This window comes from Mycotypha africana (assembly GCF_025528875.1).
Source record: "Mycotypha africana strain NRRL 2978 chromosome Unknown BDF20scaffold_5, whole genome shotgun sequence".
Lineage (NCBI taxonomy): Eukaryota > Fungi > Mucoromycota > Mucoromycetes > Mucorales > Mycotyphaceae > Mycotypha > Mycotypha africana.
Genome location: NW_026515729.1, coordinates 568,678 through 588,109, shown reverse-complemented (window position 1 = coordinate 588,109; position 19,432 = coordinate 568,678). Strand labels below are relative to the sequence as shown.

General features: G+C 36.8%; 7 protein-coding genes across 7 annotated transcripts; 2 read left to right on the top strand and 5 right to left on the bottom strand.

Annotated features, from left to right (window-relative positions):
• Window positions 1-460: 460 nt before the first annotated feature.
• Window positions 461-2,279, bottom strand: BDF20DRAFT_912846 (uncharacterized protein; the record flags this gene model as incomplete). The annotated part of the gene is made up of 7 exons (XM_053083996.1): window positions 461-502; window positions 583-723; window positions 794-1,109; window positions 1,192-1,606; window positions 1,681-1,914; window positions 1,993-2,034; window positions 2,132-2,279. 7 exons carry the CDS (start codon window positions 2,277-2,279, stop codon window positions 461-463), a joined length of 1,338 nt encoding a protein of 445 aa, XP_052936166.1.
• A 2,641-nt stretch (window positions 2,280-4,920) lies between these two features.
• BDF20DRAFT_819496 (uncharacterized protein) lies at window positions 4,921-6,417 on the bottom strand (the record flags this gene model as incomplete). Its single annotated transcript, XM_053077463.1, has 1 exon — window positions 4,921-6,417. A coding segment is annotated over one exon (1,497 nt), but the record flags the coding sequence as incomplete, so codon positions are not given.
• Window positions 6,418-6,563: 146 nt separating this feature from the next.
• BDF20DRAFT_868291 (uncharacterized protein) lies at window positions 6,564-8,211 on the bottom strand. Its single transcript, XM_053080934.1, has 8 exons — window positions 8,102-8,211; window positions 7,952-8,023; window positions 7,711-7,877; window positions 7,420-7,621; window positions 7,300-7,308; window positions 7,063-7,225; window positions 6,893-6,992; window positions 6,564-6,821 (listed from the first exon to the last, which is right to left on the bottom strand). The coding sequence occupies exons 1-8, from the start codon at window positions 8,166-8,168 to the stop codon at window positions 6,711-6,713; spliced, it is 891 nt and encodes a 296-aa protein (XP_052936164.1). The 5' UTR covers window positions 8,169-8,211; the 3' UTR covers window positions 6,564-6,710.
• A 171-nt stretch (window positions 8,212-8,382) lies between these two features.
• Window positions 8,383-9,749, top strand: BDF20DRAFT_868286 (Per1-like-domain-containing protein). Its single transcript, XM_053080933.1, has 2 exons — window positions 8,383-8,632; window positions 8,731-9,749. Exons 1-2 carry the CDS (start codon window positions 8,455-8,457, stop codon window positions 9,528-9,530), a joined length of 978 nt encoding a protein of 325 aa, XP_052936163.1. The 5' UTR covers window positions 8,383-8,454; the 3' UTR covers window positions 9,531-9,749.
• A 1,703-nt stretch (window positions 9,750-11,452) lies between these two features.
• BDF20DRAFT_868283 (uncharacterized protein) lies at window positions 11,453-12,385 on the bottom strand. Its single transcript, XM_053080932.1, has one exon. It carries the CDS (start codon window positions 12,333-12,335, stop codon window positions 11,910-11,912), a length of 426 nt encoding a protein of 141 aa, XP_052936162.1. The 5' UTR covers window positions 12,336-12,385; the 3' UTR covers window positions 11,453-11,909.
• A 777-nt stretch (window positions 12,386-13,162) lies between these two features.
• Window positions 13,163-14,011, bottom strand: BDF20DRAFT_787590 (uncharacterized protein; the record flags this gene model as incomplete). Its single annotated transcript, XM_053076129.1, has 3 exons — window positions 13,163-13,307; window positions 13,347-13,740; window positions 13,861-14,011. Coding segments are annotated over 3 exons (690 nt in total), but the record flags the coding sequence as incomplete, so codon positions are not given.
• A 1,581-nt stretch (window positions 14,012-15,592) lies between these two features.
• BDF20DRAFT_487710 (uncharacterized protein) lies at window positions 15,593-18,257 on the top strand. Its single transcript, XM_053075581.1, has 6 exons — window positions 15,593-15,639; window positions 15,741-16,087; window positions 16,163-16,251; window positions 16,343-17,284; window positions 17,356-17,863; window positions 18,155-18,257. The coding sequence occupies exons 2-5, from the start codon at window positions 16,017-16,019 to the stop codon at window positions 17,814-17,816; spliced, it is 1,563 nt and encodes a 520-aa protein (XP_052936160.1). The 5' UTR covers window positions 15,593-15,639; window positions 15,741-16,016; the 3' UTR covers window positions 17,817-17,863; window positions 18,155-18,257.
• Window positions 18,258-19,432: the final 1,175 nt, after the last annotated feature.

Genomic DNA, 19,432 nt, shown 5'->3' with positions numbered 1-19,432 from the left:
TACGACTATGGTTATGATTGTTCAGCTTTTAACGTGCTCTTTCCTCCATACTTGTCGATCCCAGCCTCTTTTCTTATCTGATTTGAACTGAAATGGAAAATAAATGAAACAGTGAGCATTTGAACAGAAGCAATAGACCTATGATCGCGTTCAAAAAAAAATCTTACTTCAATTCCAAATAACGCAGCTTGAAAATATTATGTAATATTAATAATATCACATAATCAAAAGCTTTTCCTCATCGAAATATTCAGACATGGCTCAAAGCAGATGAAGACACAAAATATGAGATAGCAAGTACAAAAAAAAAAAAAAATAGTATTACATAAGTTGTAAAATTATATAGATGTATAAAAATTGAAAAAAAGAGCTGGGCAAAAGAGGAGTTATAACATATATGAATATTCGTTAAAAAGTTTGATTGGAAGAATTTAGGTAATATTTATATAAGAAAGAAACATTATTGTAGTTGAATCGGTAAGAAATTACCAACAATCACGGTCTATTCAATAATTAAGGTTGATTTAGTTGCCCCTGAGGCCTTTTAAATCTTCTCTATGAAAAAAAGATCACTATACTTACAGGTATGTTATATTTGTCACGTCTAATTGTAAAAGAAAAGCAACATGAAATCACGCTAGTATTCTCAGGATTGGGGCTTCTCAGTAAACAAGAAGTCAACACTGCCTTTTGTCCTGGATCAAATGCAATATTTCCATATTTCTATAATAGGTTTAAAAAGTCAATATCTCTTTGCAGCACTCAAGATATTACACAAAAAACGCTCTATTACCTCCCAATAGTTGACAGCAGATTCTTCTGCCATAAGTTCATAAATACAAAGTCTGCCTTCCCTTAAATTCTCGATCGGCACATCAACTAAAGCAGCAAATTCTTTGTTGCCCTTATAGATTTCGCCTGTTCTTCTCCACAGACATGCTGGTATTCCCATTGAACTGAATACTCGGTCATAATCCAGAAGTAATCGCTCAAATGCTTCTTCGACCAATATTAAATCTATATCTGTCAGTGACTGAGCAACAGATCTAAATGCAGGTCTAAAGGTACCCATCACATTCAAAATTCTTTGTCTACTAGACGCTGACATACTAAATTATTGAAATTACAGTGAGTCATTGAGTAACACGGTACAAATTTTTTGTTTCTTTTTTGTAAACTTCTCCACATTACTTGCTGTCCATATATTTTTGTAATCTGGCATAACCATTCACATAATTATAGGGCTTCAAAAACCCTGCTTCGTATTTAGCATTTATAACTTCTGTTAACCGATCTTCTAATTTTCCATCCGAAGGATCTGCTGCTGTTAAAAAGAACCTTTCTGTCGTATTCACGCTTGTATTTGGCGGCGCGTTTGTGTTATTAGTGGTGTTATTAGCATTATTAGTATTACTGTTGTTATTGTTGGTCGTAGTATAGATGCCTTGCACGTCTCCACTCGCCCCAAGCGAGTCAAGAAAATCACTAATAACAGATATTTCATTGCCCATTTGTTCACTAGCGAACGTGAGTTGTCCTGTACCCATTTGACCATAAAATTGTAATGGGAGCCCTCCCAATGTACTGTTTGATCCGAAAGGTGCTGCTATCATCCCCCAGAAGATATAACGCTGTTAGTCTTTTACAACTACAGTCACTACTCTTTCTATGGATTATTACCATTATTAACAGAAGATAATGCTTGATAATTCCCAGCTAAGCCTTGCTGACCTAACCCATCCTGTCTACTACTATTCATTTGTTGTGGCTGTTGGTGTTGTTGCTGCTGTTGTTGGTGTTGTTGTTGTTGGTGTTGTTGTTGGGATGCAGCGTTAGAGCCATTATTAGGTGTTTTTACTTCGTCATGACACAAGTGTCCAATGCTACGTTTGATACAACGCTGACAGGGCCGCCCTAACAGATGCAGGAAACGTTTAAGTTTGAAAAAAAGGCCTCAAGAAAATCTACACAGTTAACAAAAGAACCATTTACCTTCATCGCAAGTCATATGTGAACGTCTACAATATACACAAGCTTTTATTGTTGTAAAAGTCAGCCAGAAAAACAAAAGTTAGATCAGAATATTCAAGTATAGCAGATCAAAGTTTGTTCATTGTAAATTTAAATTTACCATGGGTAACCTTTCTTCTTTTTGGTCCTGTACGTTTCTTTTTAGAATCTTGTTGTTGATTTTGGTTACTGTTTGGCTTGTCCTCTTTCGAATCTTGCTGCTGCTGTTGCTGCTGCTGATCCACAGTGGTCGGATTTTGGTCTGCCATTTTTTTTTAGTTATAATAATCTGTGTTATATGGAAGTTGTTACTTTCTGTTCAGTAAGAGTTGGTTGGAACTTGAGTTCATGACAACTATGACAATGAAAGCTAATTCAACTTTGAATGAAAAGCTGTTGGTTAAGCTGATAATTCTCGCTAGAAAAAACGGTGTGAATAGTCAGTGATGAGCGAAAAGTGCAATTTTATGCTCAGAAAAGCAATGATAATGGATTAAAATGTGGACCTATAAAATTGCGCGGGGATGCTGCAACTCTTAAACAGTAACGATCAAATCAAATATATCACCTGCTAAAACCTAGAGGATCTCGACTTTTCCTCACGTAGAGTAGGGGAGCAGAAAAGTGAGTGCTTACAATAAACCGCGAAATTTCCTGGAATATGAGCGCCTTTATACAAATTGAAGAACTTGCTCGCAATTCTGAATTAACTTACAGCGAATGCTTATGAAGTGAACAGCGAAATCGCCGCTGAACAGATAGAAGTTGACTGTATATGTATCTGCAAGCTCGGTAAAGTACAAATGGTTGAAGATATGAATGATTTGCTCATATGAACTGAGAGCGAAGTATTCATTTATAATCGTTACTAATAAGTGTTTATGTACAAATTATTGTGTTGATGCCTTTGAAACGCTCTATTAAGGTAAAGGGCCAAGGAGCAAGCTTAGACATTACAGTAATCTGCTACAGTTTGATTCATTATAAGATATAATTTTATTTATTTAAAAAAAACTGCTATATCTGAAAAGCGTTTTCATAAAATTGAATTAGCGTTTTGTACATAACTCCCACTTCAGTGAAGTGATATTCTTATGCCCCATGTCTGGCTACTAAAACTAAGAAACAGGTATATTCACATAATAATTGTTAATTATAACTTTGAAAAAGTTACAAGCAATGATGTTAAAGAAATTAGAGGGAAGAGTTAATCCTATCTAATAATTTCTTAACGATAACCCATTTGTTACTTGCGAAAGTTATCCTTTGCGTTACACTGTTGTTCATCGAAGAAGAAAAAAGCCATATAAAGAACTTAGTGCTAGCGTTGCATACGAATTTAAGGGTTCAGTTATACGTAAGGATTAATTATAGGTGCTTAATAACTATTGAGCAATACGGGCTAGTCTTTTTCTGTGTTCGGGAAATCACTAAAATAGGATACGAAATGAGATCAAGTATATAAATAATTTGGGTCCTGTATTTTCTAGCAATCATAAGATAATGCAGGAAAGTTTAGTACGTTAGTGATATGTAATGCAAGTAGCAGATTATAAAATGAAAGTTATCTAACCATCAAATATTATTGGTCTGATGCAGTCAAGCCGCTGAGGCAGAAGTGCGTCAATGCTTAAATTGTGCACTCCAGTATAGTTTGACAATATTCCTTCAAAACGTTATCAGCAATCAAAACCGAGTTATCGTATATCTCCATTGAAGAACATAAGGCACACAGTCTAGGTAAGATCTTCGACTTTCAGCCTTGAGATTTAAAGCCAATAGTTTCATTTATAAGTAATAGTGCTATTGTCATGTTAAATAGATAATATGTTAACATGATTAAACTTCTCGTTTGCATGAAATTATGGAACAAGATAAAACGATAATTCCTCTTATTGCGATGAAAAACCACCTACGCCGAAATTTTCTACAGTTAGTAATATTATGGCGCGAATGTTGCGTTCACATTTTGCATTTGTATCATTTGTAGAGCAACTTTAACAACAGTGTAAACCCAGCCATTTGAAATCTGAAAAGAAGCAGATATATTTGTATTATGCAAGCTTAATTATGAAATGCAAGTTAAGAGAAGACAGAAACTGCAATTAACGTAGAGTCAGGAAACAAAATTACATACGGGATGAAAAGATAACTATCATTGATGAATAGAGTTTAAAAAAATGGAAGGCATATTAGGTTACCTATATGCTGAATGCAGTTAATATGCTAAAACATTGAAAAAATAATGCTCTACTTGTTTATTACCAAGTAGTAGCATTGTCACTTTCTCCGTTGCATTTGCTGCTTTTGCCACTGTTCCAATATTCTGGACTTATTTATTCGTATAGAGTGTATAATGTCATGTGCTCTTCGATGCAGTGTATCAATAGGCGCTTGTTCAATATCGCTCTCTATTTTTATGAAGTTTTGTTGCTGTTGTTCTTGCTGTTGTTCTTGCTGCTGTTGTTGCTCCTGATGTCGTACTAATAACCGCTCTATGTAAAAAATTACAGGATTGTTATAAATACTTCTGGCTTGTTGTAAAATACGCTGAGTTCGCAGTAAGTTAATGTGACACAGTGTTTTGATTTCAGGCAGGTCCACATTTGCGGTATCAATGATGAGATAAGTATAAGCGGTGACCAACATGCCATAAACGGGGCTGTGAAAACAGCCCATATTGTCGACGAGTGCAAGGGCTTCCAGAATAAGGGTATAATCATTGGTGACATTTAAGATGTCTATAAGGCAGCGGAACTCAACTTCAGCACTGTGCTCTGTAGGTGGTAAAGAAGATGATAAGCTGCAATTGAGATATTGTGAAGGCCGCGTATTTATAAAATCAGTGAGGCGAGACGAGTCAGAAGAATCTGGGTCAGGTGAAGAAGTTGAAAATGGTATGCGCAGGTTTAATTGTCGACAGATATCCTTTAAATCATTGATACTTGCTTTATCCTCTTTTCTCGAAAATATGTCAAAATATCTTTTTGGCAAAAATGGCAGTTGAGCGAAAAGCTGGGTATGACAATAAAGTTCGTGTAAAAGAAGTGGTTCCAGGTAAGATTTGTTATTCCACGCTTGATTGAGGTTGTCTAGGTTCAGTTTAAAGGTATCGGGTGTGTTGAAAAATGTTTCGAAGAGGTGCAAATTTGACTTGTTATCGTCATCTAACGTTTGAGCAAAAGAATGGAGGGTATATAAATAAGCTGACTTGAATAGGTCCATTTTACGAATAGTGATGACGCGGCAATATTGGGAGAAGAATTCAACGCGTCGTGCGAAGGTCTCATTAGGCAGAGGTTGAGGAAAATTAACATGCCATTGGGAGACATCAATAAAACCGGTATGCCCTGATACATTCCACTGAGCATAATAGTCAGCGCACAATAACATCCATGCCAATCGCCTTAATTTTTCCTTTTGATCTGATTCTTTTGAATTCTGTATATCTAATTTATGCAAATCCATTGCTAAAGCCATTCTTATTGCCATATTCAATAAAGTTGATGGGAATTTAGTGGGTGAGAATAGCTGCGTATGTTCTTCATGAAAGATGGATAACAAATACATAGATTGCAGCACGGATATGTGTTGAACATCGAATAAATCTTGTAATAAATGATGCGCCTGCGTGTAATAAGAAAACATAAGAATATTCGCTACTGACATATCTCCTCGGTGGTGAAGAGTAGTATGGCGGATCATAATGGTGCAAATACTCAAAATCAGTAATGTCTCCACTGTATGCTCCCTCGCTGCGCCAGGTTGGCTTAAAATCATTTCTGTGTCAGCGACTAAGCTCGGCAGGTCCAAAAAAAAAGAGTAACTACAATCAATGAAACTCTGTACACAATGTCTCATCAATTGCACAGTGTTGTACTGCGCAGCATGCTGCTGTTCTGCTATGGGAATACTGCACTTTGCTGACAATTGTAATACGGACGCAACAATTTGACGAAGATAGGGTATATCATACGAACTCGAAATGTTTAACAACCGGCTTTTGCTAACATCCTCCGGTTTAGACGGCCTTGGGCTGACATTCGTTCGTATTAGTTCGAGTACTTTTTCAAGATCTGACACGGTAAGTATACTGGTATCCAAGGTCATCATACTCGGCGTCAGATTTAGTTGCCAAACAATAGCATCGTCGTCATTGTCATTGTTGCCAACGTCACTGTCATTTGTGTTATTCTTACTGTCTTTTGATGTATTATTGTCATTGTCAGATTCTGACTGTGGTGTATCGGGTACGTTTTTTTGCTTTATAGGAAGGGCTTTGTCAACTTGCCCCAAGATTTGTACGGCCTCCTGTAAAAACTGATCGATGAGAACAGAAATGCCATTGATTGCTGTACTGTCTTTCTTCCAAGAGGAAGGAGATATGCTTTGCCCTTGCAACACCATTTACTGAGTTATGTTGCAAAGTTATATTTTCGATGTTTCGATTGTTTTCAAGGTTTATTTTGCAGAAAGAGTTTAAAATCGACACGATTTACAGGTATAAAAGAAATTGAAACTGAGAAATTCTTATAAAAGAGTACCTGTAAGCAGTAAGGCATTGTCTGATTATCAATAAATTAAAATTCGAAGTAGATTCGTCCAGTCTACAGTTTTATTTTACAATTGTTTTGAAGATATGAATATGCTTTTAATTACAAAAGATTAATTTTTATCAATGGTATTATAGCAGAAATCAATTACTTTCTTTGTCTCCCTTTCATTTTCATAACACAGTTGTTACAATACCATTTTCCTTTTGGTACTGTTTTAAGATCAACACAAGCCAAGTGAAACCATTCAATCTCGCACTATGAACAATAAAGGCATGACGTCAGCATTGAAGCCTCATTAATTGAGAACACTGAAACAAAACAATTACCTCGGTATTATCACAAGCTACCATTTCACCGTAAGAAACCTGGTTACAGTAACAGTACAATGGCTCGTTTGGATCAATGGGTAGATCAGGAGGGATAACACTGTAAAAATGCCGTAAAAAAATATGGTTACTGTTTTGAATGAACAAATTGAGCAGGAATAAATACGTACGTTTTTAGCTTTCCATTACTATTCTTTGAGTTGTTATATCCATTCTTAGTTTTTTCCTTGTCGACATTTTTTATATACTTTGTTTCTTTCAAGGTCTGAGTACGAAGCGACCCAGGCGGTGAACCATTTCCGTTATTAACATTATCTTTCGTTGCCTTCCGTTCTAATTGTAGCGAAGACGAGAAATGAGTATATATGCATCAATCGAATAAATTTCAATAGAGACAAATAACTTACTTTTGGTAACTATGGACACGTTATTATTGGGTAAAAGAATGACATATTAGCATTTAACAATTACCAGAAACAATTTTAATGCGCGACATCCGTCGCGGAGTGACAAAAATTTCAACTTACTTTTTCTTTCCCCTTTCGCTTCCTTTCGGTCACCAGCTCTTTCTGCTCGTTTAGCAGCCCTTTCCCTGACGTCCGCACCGTCTTTAAGTGTACGTGCCGAAGGTTCTAAACCTGGTAATGATGTTATTCGATTATCTCCCACTGCTTGGTCTTCCTCAAACTTCACAAGATCTGCATCTAAGCGGTTACAATGGCGGTCTACCTGCAATTTATGAGAAAAACAAAATAGTACTTTTTAGAGCTATATACTTGTTTTTAAAAATTGAAGCTACATATAAGCTCTCCATTTACGGCATCGTAAGTTGACTTTGCTAAGGCTACTTTTTCTTCTCCTCTTTTTAAGGTTTCTGTCAGTATGTTGGTCAAGTGTTTCAGTTTGTCCAAACGGGCATTAGGGTCCATGTTCTTTATATTGTCAATGAGTTCAATGGCATCTCTTGACACTGTATCCATCAAATCTAAATCACGAACAAAATACTGTATGAGTTGTTATAGCTGAAATAATATCGTTAGTTGCTTTCCAAATTCTGACCTTGAGCATAACCATCCAATTCCTTCATAAGGGTAAAGTTTCTTTGCAAGTCGAGTGGAACAGCTTCTATGGCTAAGTACACAAGAATAGAAAAATAGTCCTTATCAGCTGTGTATGGTGACGTGTAAAGAGATTGACAAATTTACGTACTATCTATGTAGTCATCCAGATATACTAGGTTATCAAAGTGCTTAATCATATTATTAGACGGCCTCATGCTTCTCTTTTTTTTTTTTTTTTTTTTAATATTTTTGTTGAATGTTCAGAAATGAAATGCGAGTAGCAGTTTAGATTTTTTGTGATTTACCAAAATAGTGAATGATTTCAATTACAGATTCAAGTCACAATATCCAAACAGTCTTCAATCAATCACATTTAACCGAGTTGTATTAAAAATAATTGTTTATCTTGTGTGAGACCTAATGAGGTTATCTCTTTTTCATTTTTACATGCCCATAAAACCGTAGAAAAAAACCGGAAAAAAAAAAGAGAGAGAAGATACTATGCAGAGGGCTTCTTATTTATTTTTATCTTTATTTATCATCTTAAACTATTTAACTTGTCGCAGTTTTGCTTCTGAAGGGGATGATCAGCCTGCCTTCAATCACTGTGTTGATGAATGTGTGCAACTATCCTGTCCGGTAGAATTAGACTTTTTTCTGAAATTACTGAAATGGAGCTGTAAGGTTACACATCCATGCATCAAACTGTTGCTAATCAAAGAGTAAAGAAAATACTAGGTCTAACTCTTCTTATTCTATTCTTTGATTCCCGTGTAGGTTCGGATAATTGTAAATATACATGTATGCAATCTCTCACAGACAAAGCACTTCAAGAAGGAACGCCTGTGTATCAATATTACGGCAAATGGCCGTTTTATCGGTTTCTCGGCATACAGGAGCCAGCCTCTGTTATATTTTCCATTGGCAACGGTCTTGTTAATCTATATTACTTTCAGCTTATCCGCAAAAAAGCGCCTTCAACTTCTCATTTGAGAGGATTCTTGATCCTTTACACCCTTCTAGGTATGAACGCTTGGTTATGGAGCACTATTTTCCATACTCGCGATCGTAAATTTACAGAGCTCATGGATTATTTTTCAGCCGGTCTGCTTGTCCTTTACTCTCTGTTCTATGCCATCATTCGAGTATGCCGTGTACGCAATTCCTTGGCAATTAAATGGCTGGGCACGGTTTTTGTTTGTCTGTATGTTGCACACGTCGGTAAGCTGACGATTGTCTCCTTTGACTATACCTATAACATGTATGCGAATGTCATTGTCGGAGCATGTCAAATTTTGGTCTGGTCTGGATGGTATATAGTGCAAATGCTGAAAAAGGGCAACAATAAGTCCATGTCCTATGCCCGTTTGGGGATCATTTCGGGCCTCGGAGTTTCTCTGGCCGCGTCCCTTGAACTGTTTGACTTCCCGCCGATTTGGAGGACGTTCGATGCTCATAGTTTATGGCATTTATCAACCATCCCTTTAACAGCGCTTTGGTATATGTTTTTAATGGAAGATCTATGGCATGAGGCCAATCATGAAAACACTTTTACATCCTACAAGCTTCTACCTTAATTTTTTAGAATTTGATTGTGCATTTTTTAAAGCTAGAGTTCTAGTTTTACCGGCTATTTTCAACGGCATAATTCATTTCTTTTCATAAATGATAATAACAGACAAACTAGACAAAATGACATTTACAGCTATTTAAACGACTTCAGTTTCATTACTTATTTATTTAAATCAAACAATATTGTATATTCAAGAAATAAAATGTAAAATTATTCAAAGGAGTGCCTCTTCCCTCTTCTCAAAAGGATAACATATTTAACAATAGCAAGTGGCAATCTTATCCACAGTCAATTATTCGAAATATTGATCTATAGTATCTCTTCCATATTAGGTTGTGCAGCGATGATGCGCTTGATTCATGAGTGTATAAGCTATGTAATCAGTAATACTCGTACCAAACGATGCGATATCCACCGGATTTTTCCAGAGGTACTTAAATTTCTTGACACTAACAGCAGCAGTAACAGATACAGTAGCGTACTTATTATTCTGCTTCTACAACCTGGAAGGGCTACGATCCATAACAGTGCTGTACAAAACAGAAAAACTTCGCATATATATGTCGGAAGTATGTATGTTATCAAACATTAAGTCGAGCTGCTGTACTATTATAAGGCAAGTCCATGCTAAACTGCTCTAAATACTGCACCAGCAGCTTAGATGTTCGATTGATAAATTAAGGTAGCATGCATTGCAGGTCAGTCAAATTGATATTAATACTGTTGACACCACTAACAATCTACCTAGTGCTATGCCTAGCCTCCTTAATTGCAGTTGCTCTTTATTCATCTATCGTTACTGCTCAGCATTTTTTGTAAAGTTGAAGCCAACTAATTTTCTTGTAATGTGATGGCGTTTTCAAAAACAATATGATCGTAAGTTTTCTGCCGACAAGTTCATTTGAAATGCCATGATTTAATTATTCTTTGAGTGCAATATTTAACTAGTATTCGATGTGATGGTGATGGTGGTGGTCACCATAACAGTTAAAGTAGAAGCGACACACCGGCTATCTATCATTTAACTGAATCTTAGGATAGTGTCAACTGCCCACTTCTTGTACACTCTAACAGAAGTTGTATGTAATTAAAGTACCAGGTAGCAGACAATAGACGTGTGATTAGTAATTTTTGTTTGACAAACATTGGATAACACAAATGGCTTCAGCAAAGTTGATGAAATGAGAATAACATTGGACAGAAGAATGAGTGTTTGGTACTATAATCTCAAAGAACAACTGTGATATTATACCATTTGAAGAAAACGCTTCTGATAACGTACTATGTAACCCGAAATTTATGTACTAATTATGACACTGCCCATGGACTGTTAGAGATTCATTCACAAAAAAACTGCTCTCGGAACTGATAAATATTTATAGATGGCTACTGCGTTGAGCTTTCTTTCTATAAAAAGAAGGCTAAATGCTGACTGTTATAGATCTTCAGTGTGAGACGAAGCTGCCAATTTTGCCATATTAAGTAACTGTAAGTATTTACTGCCCGTAGAATGATTTATGAACAAGAAATATACATTGAGGCAAGTCGGCTGAAAAATTCGAATGACGTAAAGGAATGGATAAACAACAAAGGGTCAATTGCAGAAGCAAGAGAGATGATGGTTACTAATGATCAGTTAATAATTCTATTCAGGCGTGATGCATCTACTGCTACAAGTTTGAATATGAAAGACGGAACAAAATTCTCGGAAAGCATATACGGTAAACGCTACCGTAATAATCTGATCTGATGTCAAACGGTAATCAAGGCGACGCTACACATTTTATCAGATGCTCATATTGTGCTAACTATTGTAATAGAGAAAACTCAAAAGAACAGTTCCACAAAATAAAGGATCTATTATGAGAACACGAAAAATGCCATGAACATCTGCAGAACTGACAGCTTTTTCTTCTTATTTTTTTTTTTTTTTTTTCAGTTAAAAGCAAAAAGCGATTAATTCTTTTTTATTTGCAAGAAATTATTTGTAAAGAAAAAAAAGAAAACTAACTGTGAAATAATAAGTATTCGAGTATTACTTCAGAAACGAAAAGGGATTTAATATCACCTATAGTTTGTTGCATGTGTACCAGAAATTTGATATTTGTTCAAAAAATTGAAAATAACATTTTTTTTCAGGGCTATGAAAGCAATAAGTATAACAGAAATTTGTGTATGTGGTTTACGATCATACGATTCGTGGGGGGCATAGTAATATATGATAATAATATGATATAGAGTTGTGGGTATGTACTGTTCCTGGCTTCTTCCTCTTGGTATTGTTTCAATGAAACGACAAACTTGTTCTGCGGTAAAAAATTGCAACTTATACACACTGCGCGAATTATCGCGCAAAACTACTACTTGTCTGTACACTCGATGTTTATTTGAAAGATGAAGAACCTGATGACATGGATCTCCTTCTGGCACCTTCGAATGCATTTTGGATAGAGAGTGCAGTAGGCATGAAGAAGCTATTGGTTACAGGAACAGAGCTTGACAATTCACGCTGTTGTTGTTTACGTCCATCCATCATTGTTGCAGAATCAGCAGTGGGCGAGCCTAAAGATGATGTGGCTGACGTAGGCGAAAGAGTAGTAAATAATCCTCTAGGAAGAGAGCTTGTATTCAACATAGGTATTCTCTGTGGTGAGCGACTTGGGATTGACGTACTGTTGTTATTATTAGCAGAGGATAGTTGAGTTGTATCTGACATGCGCCGATGATGAAAAGGAGCACAAGATGATGTATGCGTAGCAAAAGTATCTGTCTTTTCAAATGTTCTTCCACATTTGCAACGGAAAGGCATTTCAAGGTTTTTGATAGGAAAAAGATCAAAGAGAGAAAAAAAAAAAAAAGGTAAAAGAATAGGAAAAAACGGTTTCAAAGGATCTTAAAAAGAAAGGGGGTGGGTGCGTTTGGCAGAAATTAAAGATAACAGTTTTTTATGCAATTTCTTTAAAATGTGTGCATCGAAAAGAATGTCGGTTTATCACGTCGTTGGTGCGTGTATGCGCTTCTGTGTGCGTGTATGTGTGTGTGTGAGTGTGTCGGTGTGTGTGTGTGTGTGTGAAAATTGTCCTTAACAGTTTGATTTGTGCGCACACAAAATTACGTATTCATAAACAGCAAACGGTGATTCCATATAAAGCATAACTAATCTTTCTTATCATTTTATCCAATTACATCTTCTCGTACCACACAATTAAAGCACAGTGTGTTTTATTTCTCTTAAGTTAGAAATTGCCTTCTTGCATTAAGATGGTATCTCCCAGTGAAGCCTTCCAAAACTAAGGGGAAAAATTTCAATCTCGTATCTAAACGGAAAATTGCTCGTTGAATAGTAAGCTCTGTAAATTCGCATGTATGTTCCTTGCCACTCTCTTCATTGCACTGCAACCACAGAGTTCGTTTTGCTAAAATGTTGGAGCTAAAAACTGATACTGCTTGGTCAACGCCATCGATTCTAAACACACATTCTGGAAGAACCCTCAATTCTATCTCTTTGCCTAAATCAGTTTTGAAAGTATCTGCTATAGCGCGTAGTTTTTTCTTATCCGCTTCATTCGAAACTATAAGTTTATAATGGAAATCATTTTCGTCGGACCGGTGATGAATTTGTATTTCTACGCCTGTTAGTTGTATCAATAACCTGTGTGACGTTTCTCCTTCAACATTTCGATGATATTGTAGGTCGGCTGATTCCTCGAGTTTCTGAGGATCTGGCTTTATCAAATTCGAAGGACGTATATCACTCAATTTCATCAATATTTCTGGTGTACTTCCATATATACCACAGTTGCATGTCTCCGCGGACAACCCGGAATCGCTGTAGCCTGGAAGAGCTGTTCCAGGCATGACTGTCAACAATTTATCATACAATTGTCGAAATACGTAATACTGCGCATCTCTTAACAGATTTTTTCGATGCTCTTCGTCCCTTATATGGATGGTATACCCTCGCAAATGGTGGATAATGTTTTGAAATATATCCGGATCACGATCAATATAAAGCGGCGACACGTTTCGTTCTCCTTTAGGTGGTGTATGTAAAGAATGTCGCAAAGGACCGGTAAAAAAGTTATGTCTTCCATCTCTCGAGAATAAATCCCACGAAACACGGAAGAGACGTCCTCCAACATTGACAAATAGATACTCCAGAAGTGATTTACGTAGATGTGCCAATCCATAATAAAGGGAATCGCACAGTAAAGCTTGATACTCCACATCGTCTTTTGGCCGGATATAGTAGCCACGTAGGTGACGAACTACTTGTTCAAACAGATCAGGATCTCTGTCGATATGCATGATGCGCTTTTTGTTACTATTCGAACGTTGTTGTTGATTAGCTGTTGATGTTGAGGATGATGCGATCTTTCTGAAATACTCAATAAAAAAGTTGGTTGGTGATGCATCACTCTTCAAAGACTCCCAGCTCAACCGAAATGCCCTTCCACCTACTACAATAGTATGTACTGATTGATCAGGTGGATCTAAGGGTGCTCTTCTGTCAAAATCTTCTTGCACCATACTTCGAATATCATTATCGCTATCGTGTGATGTATAAGTCGTTTTATTTGTCTGCTGCTGTTGCATCCTTAGTTGCGGGGATAGCATTGGCCTGTTTACGATTTGCTCTCTATCTGCTGGCTTGGATGCTGTACTAATTGGGGACGTGATGGAGCGTGGAGAGGAGGTAATGAGGTTATTATTGTTGTTGAAGATCTCAGGAGTATTCTCTGTTATGTTATTTACTGCAATCGCACCGGCTTGTATACTGCTTCTCCGATCGTTATCATTATTAGTAACGAAAGTAAAGAGATCATCAGGTAATACTCCTGCTGTATCTAAATTTAGGTGATTGAACAGATGACTATTGTTGTTATTCCCATCATTCACGAAGGATAAAGGAATGTTGAAAAGATCCAAACTATTCGATTGTTGCTGCTGGTCAGGCTGCTGGCTCTGCGTATCTGTCTGCTGTTCTAGCCTCCTCCTTTTATTACTTTCAGTAGCGTCATAGCTCTTATTGCGTTGATTTTTAGGACTTGAGTCTGTTTCCTCATTCATGTTACGGAAATCTCGCTTAGAGGGAGGGAAAAAAGTAAAAAAAAAATTTGGAAAGTAGTGTAATAAAGAAGCAGCAGCCTTCAATGCAACAGGAAATTAAATGTCAAATCTTACACGGACGAAATCAGAATATCTCGTAGACACGAAAACGAAAATGCTTCGCTCGGCAATATGTTGGACGATAACTTATTTTTCTGAATGAGCGCGCTCACAGCTTGAACCATAACATTCATCATGACCAGGCCGTAACTTGAGTTTCTTGATATACGTGCATGTAACAAATCGGCTATGAGATCTGCGAGGACATACGTTTAGGCACAATACAGCAACTGATACTGTATGGACAATTTGTCAGTATACTCATTACAAATTGGAGAATAGGATAACGTTCTGAAAGCTTAAAAGCAATAAATCAAGTTTTTCCGCTGTGAATGATAAAATATCTGACAACCATGTTGCATGAACAGAATGGCTTGGCTATAGACAGCTTTGGGAATTACAGAATTAAAAACAAAAACAATAGAAGGCTCGCAGCGCCACCAATTCGTATAAACAGAGTAATTCTCCCTTGGACATAAAAAATGGGAATCCTTTGAACTTTTTACAGATGAAAAAGTAAGGATTTACTAAGTAACATAACATTGGAACAGTCGTTCCGTGAACTACGTGCATTATTATGCATAGCCTATGTTTTGAAAACGTCGATGTTCAACAAAGAACTTCCTAGGTTATCGGTTCCATCAATACGTATTGCACTCGAAAGGGCAGTTATGTTTCGGAGAGTAGACACTATAGTCGAACATCATCATTTTAATGACAACCTTTCAGTATTGCTAAGTTTCGCGTCCCAGTAGTTGTGAATAGCCACAAGAATGACTAGAAGGATGCCCCTTTCTGCACTCTTTTTTGCTTACTGGCTTCTTTTAGCTGTTTATGACTGGAACACTATAAAACATAATCCATGTTAAACTCAGGTTCCAAAAGTTTAGTTCGGCAGATCATGACTGTATTTGAGGTCCACTCATTCGATATATAGAGACTTTGTAAGAGCACTTTATTTTATTATTGTAATTCATCGAAAGATGATTTTCTACACATGGGCTAAACCGAAATATCCCTTTCCTTTTTTTTTTACCGCACAAAGAATTGCATGATTCTAGCAAATTCCATAAGCTGGATCAGAAATAACAAAGCCCAATGGTTTCTTTTGTCAGTGACTTTTTCCCAAAACAATATTTCAATTTTAAAATTTTTAGAACAGAAATTAACGATCAAAAACAAACTCACTGTACCAAACCATTCGAGTGACAAAACCCTCTTTCTTTTTACTTTTTTTATTTTTATTTTTTCAATCTTACATTGCGTGTGCGTGCGTTAGTCTGTGGGTTTTGTACAGTTCCTTTATCTATTACTATATATAATGACTACCAATGAATCAGCTCCTATGGATGTAGATCCTAGTACTCCTGCTGCCACAGCTACTTCGCAGCCGTAAGTATTTTTTGATCCATTTTTATCGAAAAGGTTACAAGCAAAGTCTTAATGTATTTTTATACTATGCACCAGTAATCCTGAAGAGATCAAAAACCAAGCTAACGAGCAATACAAACAAGGACAATATGCAGAAGCTGTCAAGCTATATTCTCAGGCTATTGGTAGATACCGATTTACTTGATCAGTATTATATTGTTTATTTTAAAAGCAGGATTATTGATTAGATAAATGGGCTATTCTATATAATAACAGATATATCACCCAAGACTGCTACTTATTACAATAATCGAGCTGCTGCTCTTGTCATGTTGAAGAAATATAAAGAAGCAGCGAATGATTGTCGTACTGCCACCGAGCTTGATCCACAGAATGTCAAAGCCTTTTTACGTGGTGGTAAATGCCACTTAAATATGGGTAATTTGGAAGAAGCCTCTCGATTATACAACTACGCATTGCAATTGGACTCGTCGATAGCCACGTCCAGCGCCGCCACACAACGAGAATTCTACAACCTACAGCAAGTCAGTCAATACATGGCGCAAGCACAGACATTCATAGCCAATCAACAGTGGGGCCTTGCTCGCAATAGTCTTGATCGCGCTATTTCATTTGTAGACGCAGATGTAGTTCCTTACCATTGGAAAGTGATGCAAGCCGAATGCGCTTTAGGCGAAAAGAACTACTCTGAAGCCAGCCGTATTGCCAATTCACTGGTGCGCTTGAACAATCAAAATCCTGACGCACTCTATCTTAGAGCCCGTGTCTTCTATAGTCAAGGCGATAATCAGAAGACCATTGCCCATTGTCAAGAGGCACTTCGCTGTGATCCTGACTTTAGAAAAGCGCGTGATTTACTCAAGATGGCAAAGACAATCGAAAAACAGAAGGAGGAAGGCAATACAGCATTCAAGGCCGGACAATTAGATCAGGCTTTTGAAGCTTATACCAGTGCTTTAGAAATCGACCCAGCGAATGCTCATATGAATGCTCGACTTTATTCCAACCGTGCTGCTGTTCTGCAAAAGCAAAAGAAATTTGAAGAAGCTCTCGTGGACTGCGATAAAGCGATTCAATTAGACGATGGATTCTACAAGGCTTATAGTAGACGTGCTGCTTGCTATATGGAAACTGAGCAATACGAGGAAGCGGTGAAAGATTATAGAAAGTTAGTTGAAGTGGATGCATCCAATAGAGGTAATTTGATTGAATGGTCCTGACATTTTCGTCACGATGGAATTCCTCGTTGCTAATTTTTTATCCTACAGAATATCAAAACCTGTTGCGTAAAGCAGAACTTGAGCTGAAAAAATCACAACGCAAGGATTATTACAAGATTCTAGGCTTAAGCAAATCGGCCACCGATTCCGAAATTAAAAAAGCCTATCGTAAATTAGCTCTTCAATATCATCCTGATAAGAATGATGGTGATGCTAAGGCAGAAGCCAGATTCAAGGAAGTGGGTGAAGCTTACGCTATTTTGAGTGATCCAGAAAAGAAGGCTAGATACGATTCAGGTGCTGATTTAGAAGGCGGTATGGGCATGGGAGGTGGCGCAGGCTTCCCAGGCGGTGTGGACGTGAATGATATCTTTGCTCAAATGTTTGGTGGTATGGCCGGCGGTGGTATGGGAGGGATGGGAGGTATGGGAGGAGGAGGCTTCCCTGGAGCACAATTTGGTGGAGGAGGTAGAAGAGGCCATCCAGGTTTTAGCTTCCATTTCGGTTAAAGCAAGATCAATAGACGTTATTTATACAACCCGTTCTGTCATATACTGTATTGTATCTTTACCGCTATATTTATGTGTATATAAACTACATATACTTCTCTTACGTAATATTCGATATGTCAAGTACATATACGCACACACACTCTATCCACTACGACATACTATTCCTCATCTATAACTTTCTTTGTTTCTCCTCTCATCCTCCTTTGCTTTTGAAATAGAACAACCTCATTTTGTTACCTTGGTCTTTTTTTTTTTTATACAGAACAATAATGTATACTTCTACTTTTACATATACGATTTTAGCCATTTTAACCATCGTCCTCGCTAAATTATAGAATTCCTCTTATGTAAGGATCTTTTCTCGTCGCCAAATCCATATATAGAATCCGAGAAAAATCAGGAAAATCTGGGTTAAGATGAGATGGACTCTGCAGAAAATTATACATTACTCGATAAGAACAAAAACAGCCATTTTTTTTTTTTGTCATATCGTCAGAAGCACATGATATTTTTAATTGATTATCACAACAAAATACAACACAGTGAAAGGCAGGTGAAAAGGAAGATAAAGAGCACTGGTTGTACATAAATATTTCCTAATGCGTGCATTTTCAAAATCGACAGAAGCGCCCTCTATCCTTTTGCTATAAAAAATCAGGTTCATGTCCACTATTGCTCTTCCTTCTTTCTTTCATTCACCGTCATCCATCATTGAAGACTTGCACTTCTATATGTCAACACTGCAAAATAAAGAAGAACTCGTTAACGCTGCTTGCCTCTGCCTTATTTGTGGCTCACGGGTACATCAAACTAGGGTAAAGTCTTTTGTCATCACTGCTATTGAGAAAGGCCTCCTTGGAAGTCTAAATTGTTCTTTTTCACACTTAGAATTGTCCTGTCTCTGCGCGAAAGTAATACATGAGAGATTGAAATACATGCTACTCAAGCTTTCTTTTTCAATTCGTTGCAAGAACGTCCCCGAAGCCGAAAACAACTCGTTAACTTATTAGATACCCCTTCCCCTACCATTAGTACTTTCTTTGCTTATAGACCTTTTGCTGCCTAAAAACATTACCTTGACATTAGAAATCACAAAAAAAAAGAAAAGGACAGCTACGAAAAATTAATCAAAATTGAATAAAATTTACCTTTGATCTTTTCTCAAAAAAAGTTTTGCCTTAAGCTTCAAGGCTCTCTATCACAGTTTACTTTGTAACTATAACTTCTCCTCCTCCATATCTGAATTACTTTATTTGGATTCTTTTGTTTTTTATAAACCTAAAATATTAGAGATCCTGTTACAGGCAAAAAACGTGAGATTTAAAATTTTGTGTTCATATTATACATTTGGATTACATTGTATCTTACAAAAACACTTAATCAACGTCATGAGTTCATTAAAATCTTATTAACTATGACCCGATGCATCCCTTTTTTTTTTTTTTTGTTAAGCACAATAGGTATACTGACTGACTGACTGAAAGAGGCAAGAGATTCAGATGAACTACAGATACTGTAATTATCTGACTTATATTCCTTTCTGTACTGAAGGGGTTACCTTTATTGTACTCCCAATACCATGCAACCTTTATTTTAAAGCTGAGGGAAGCCCT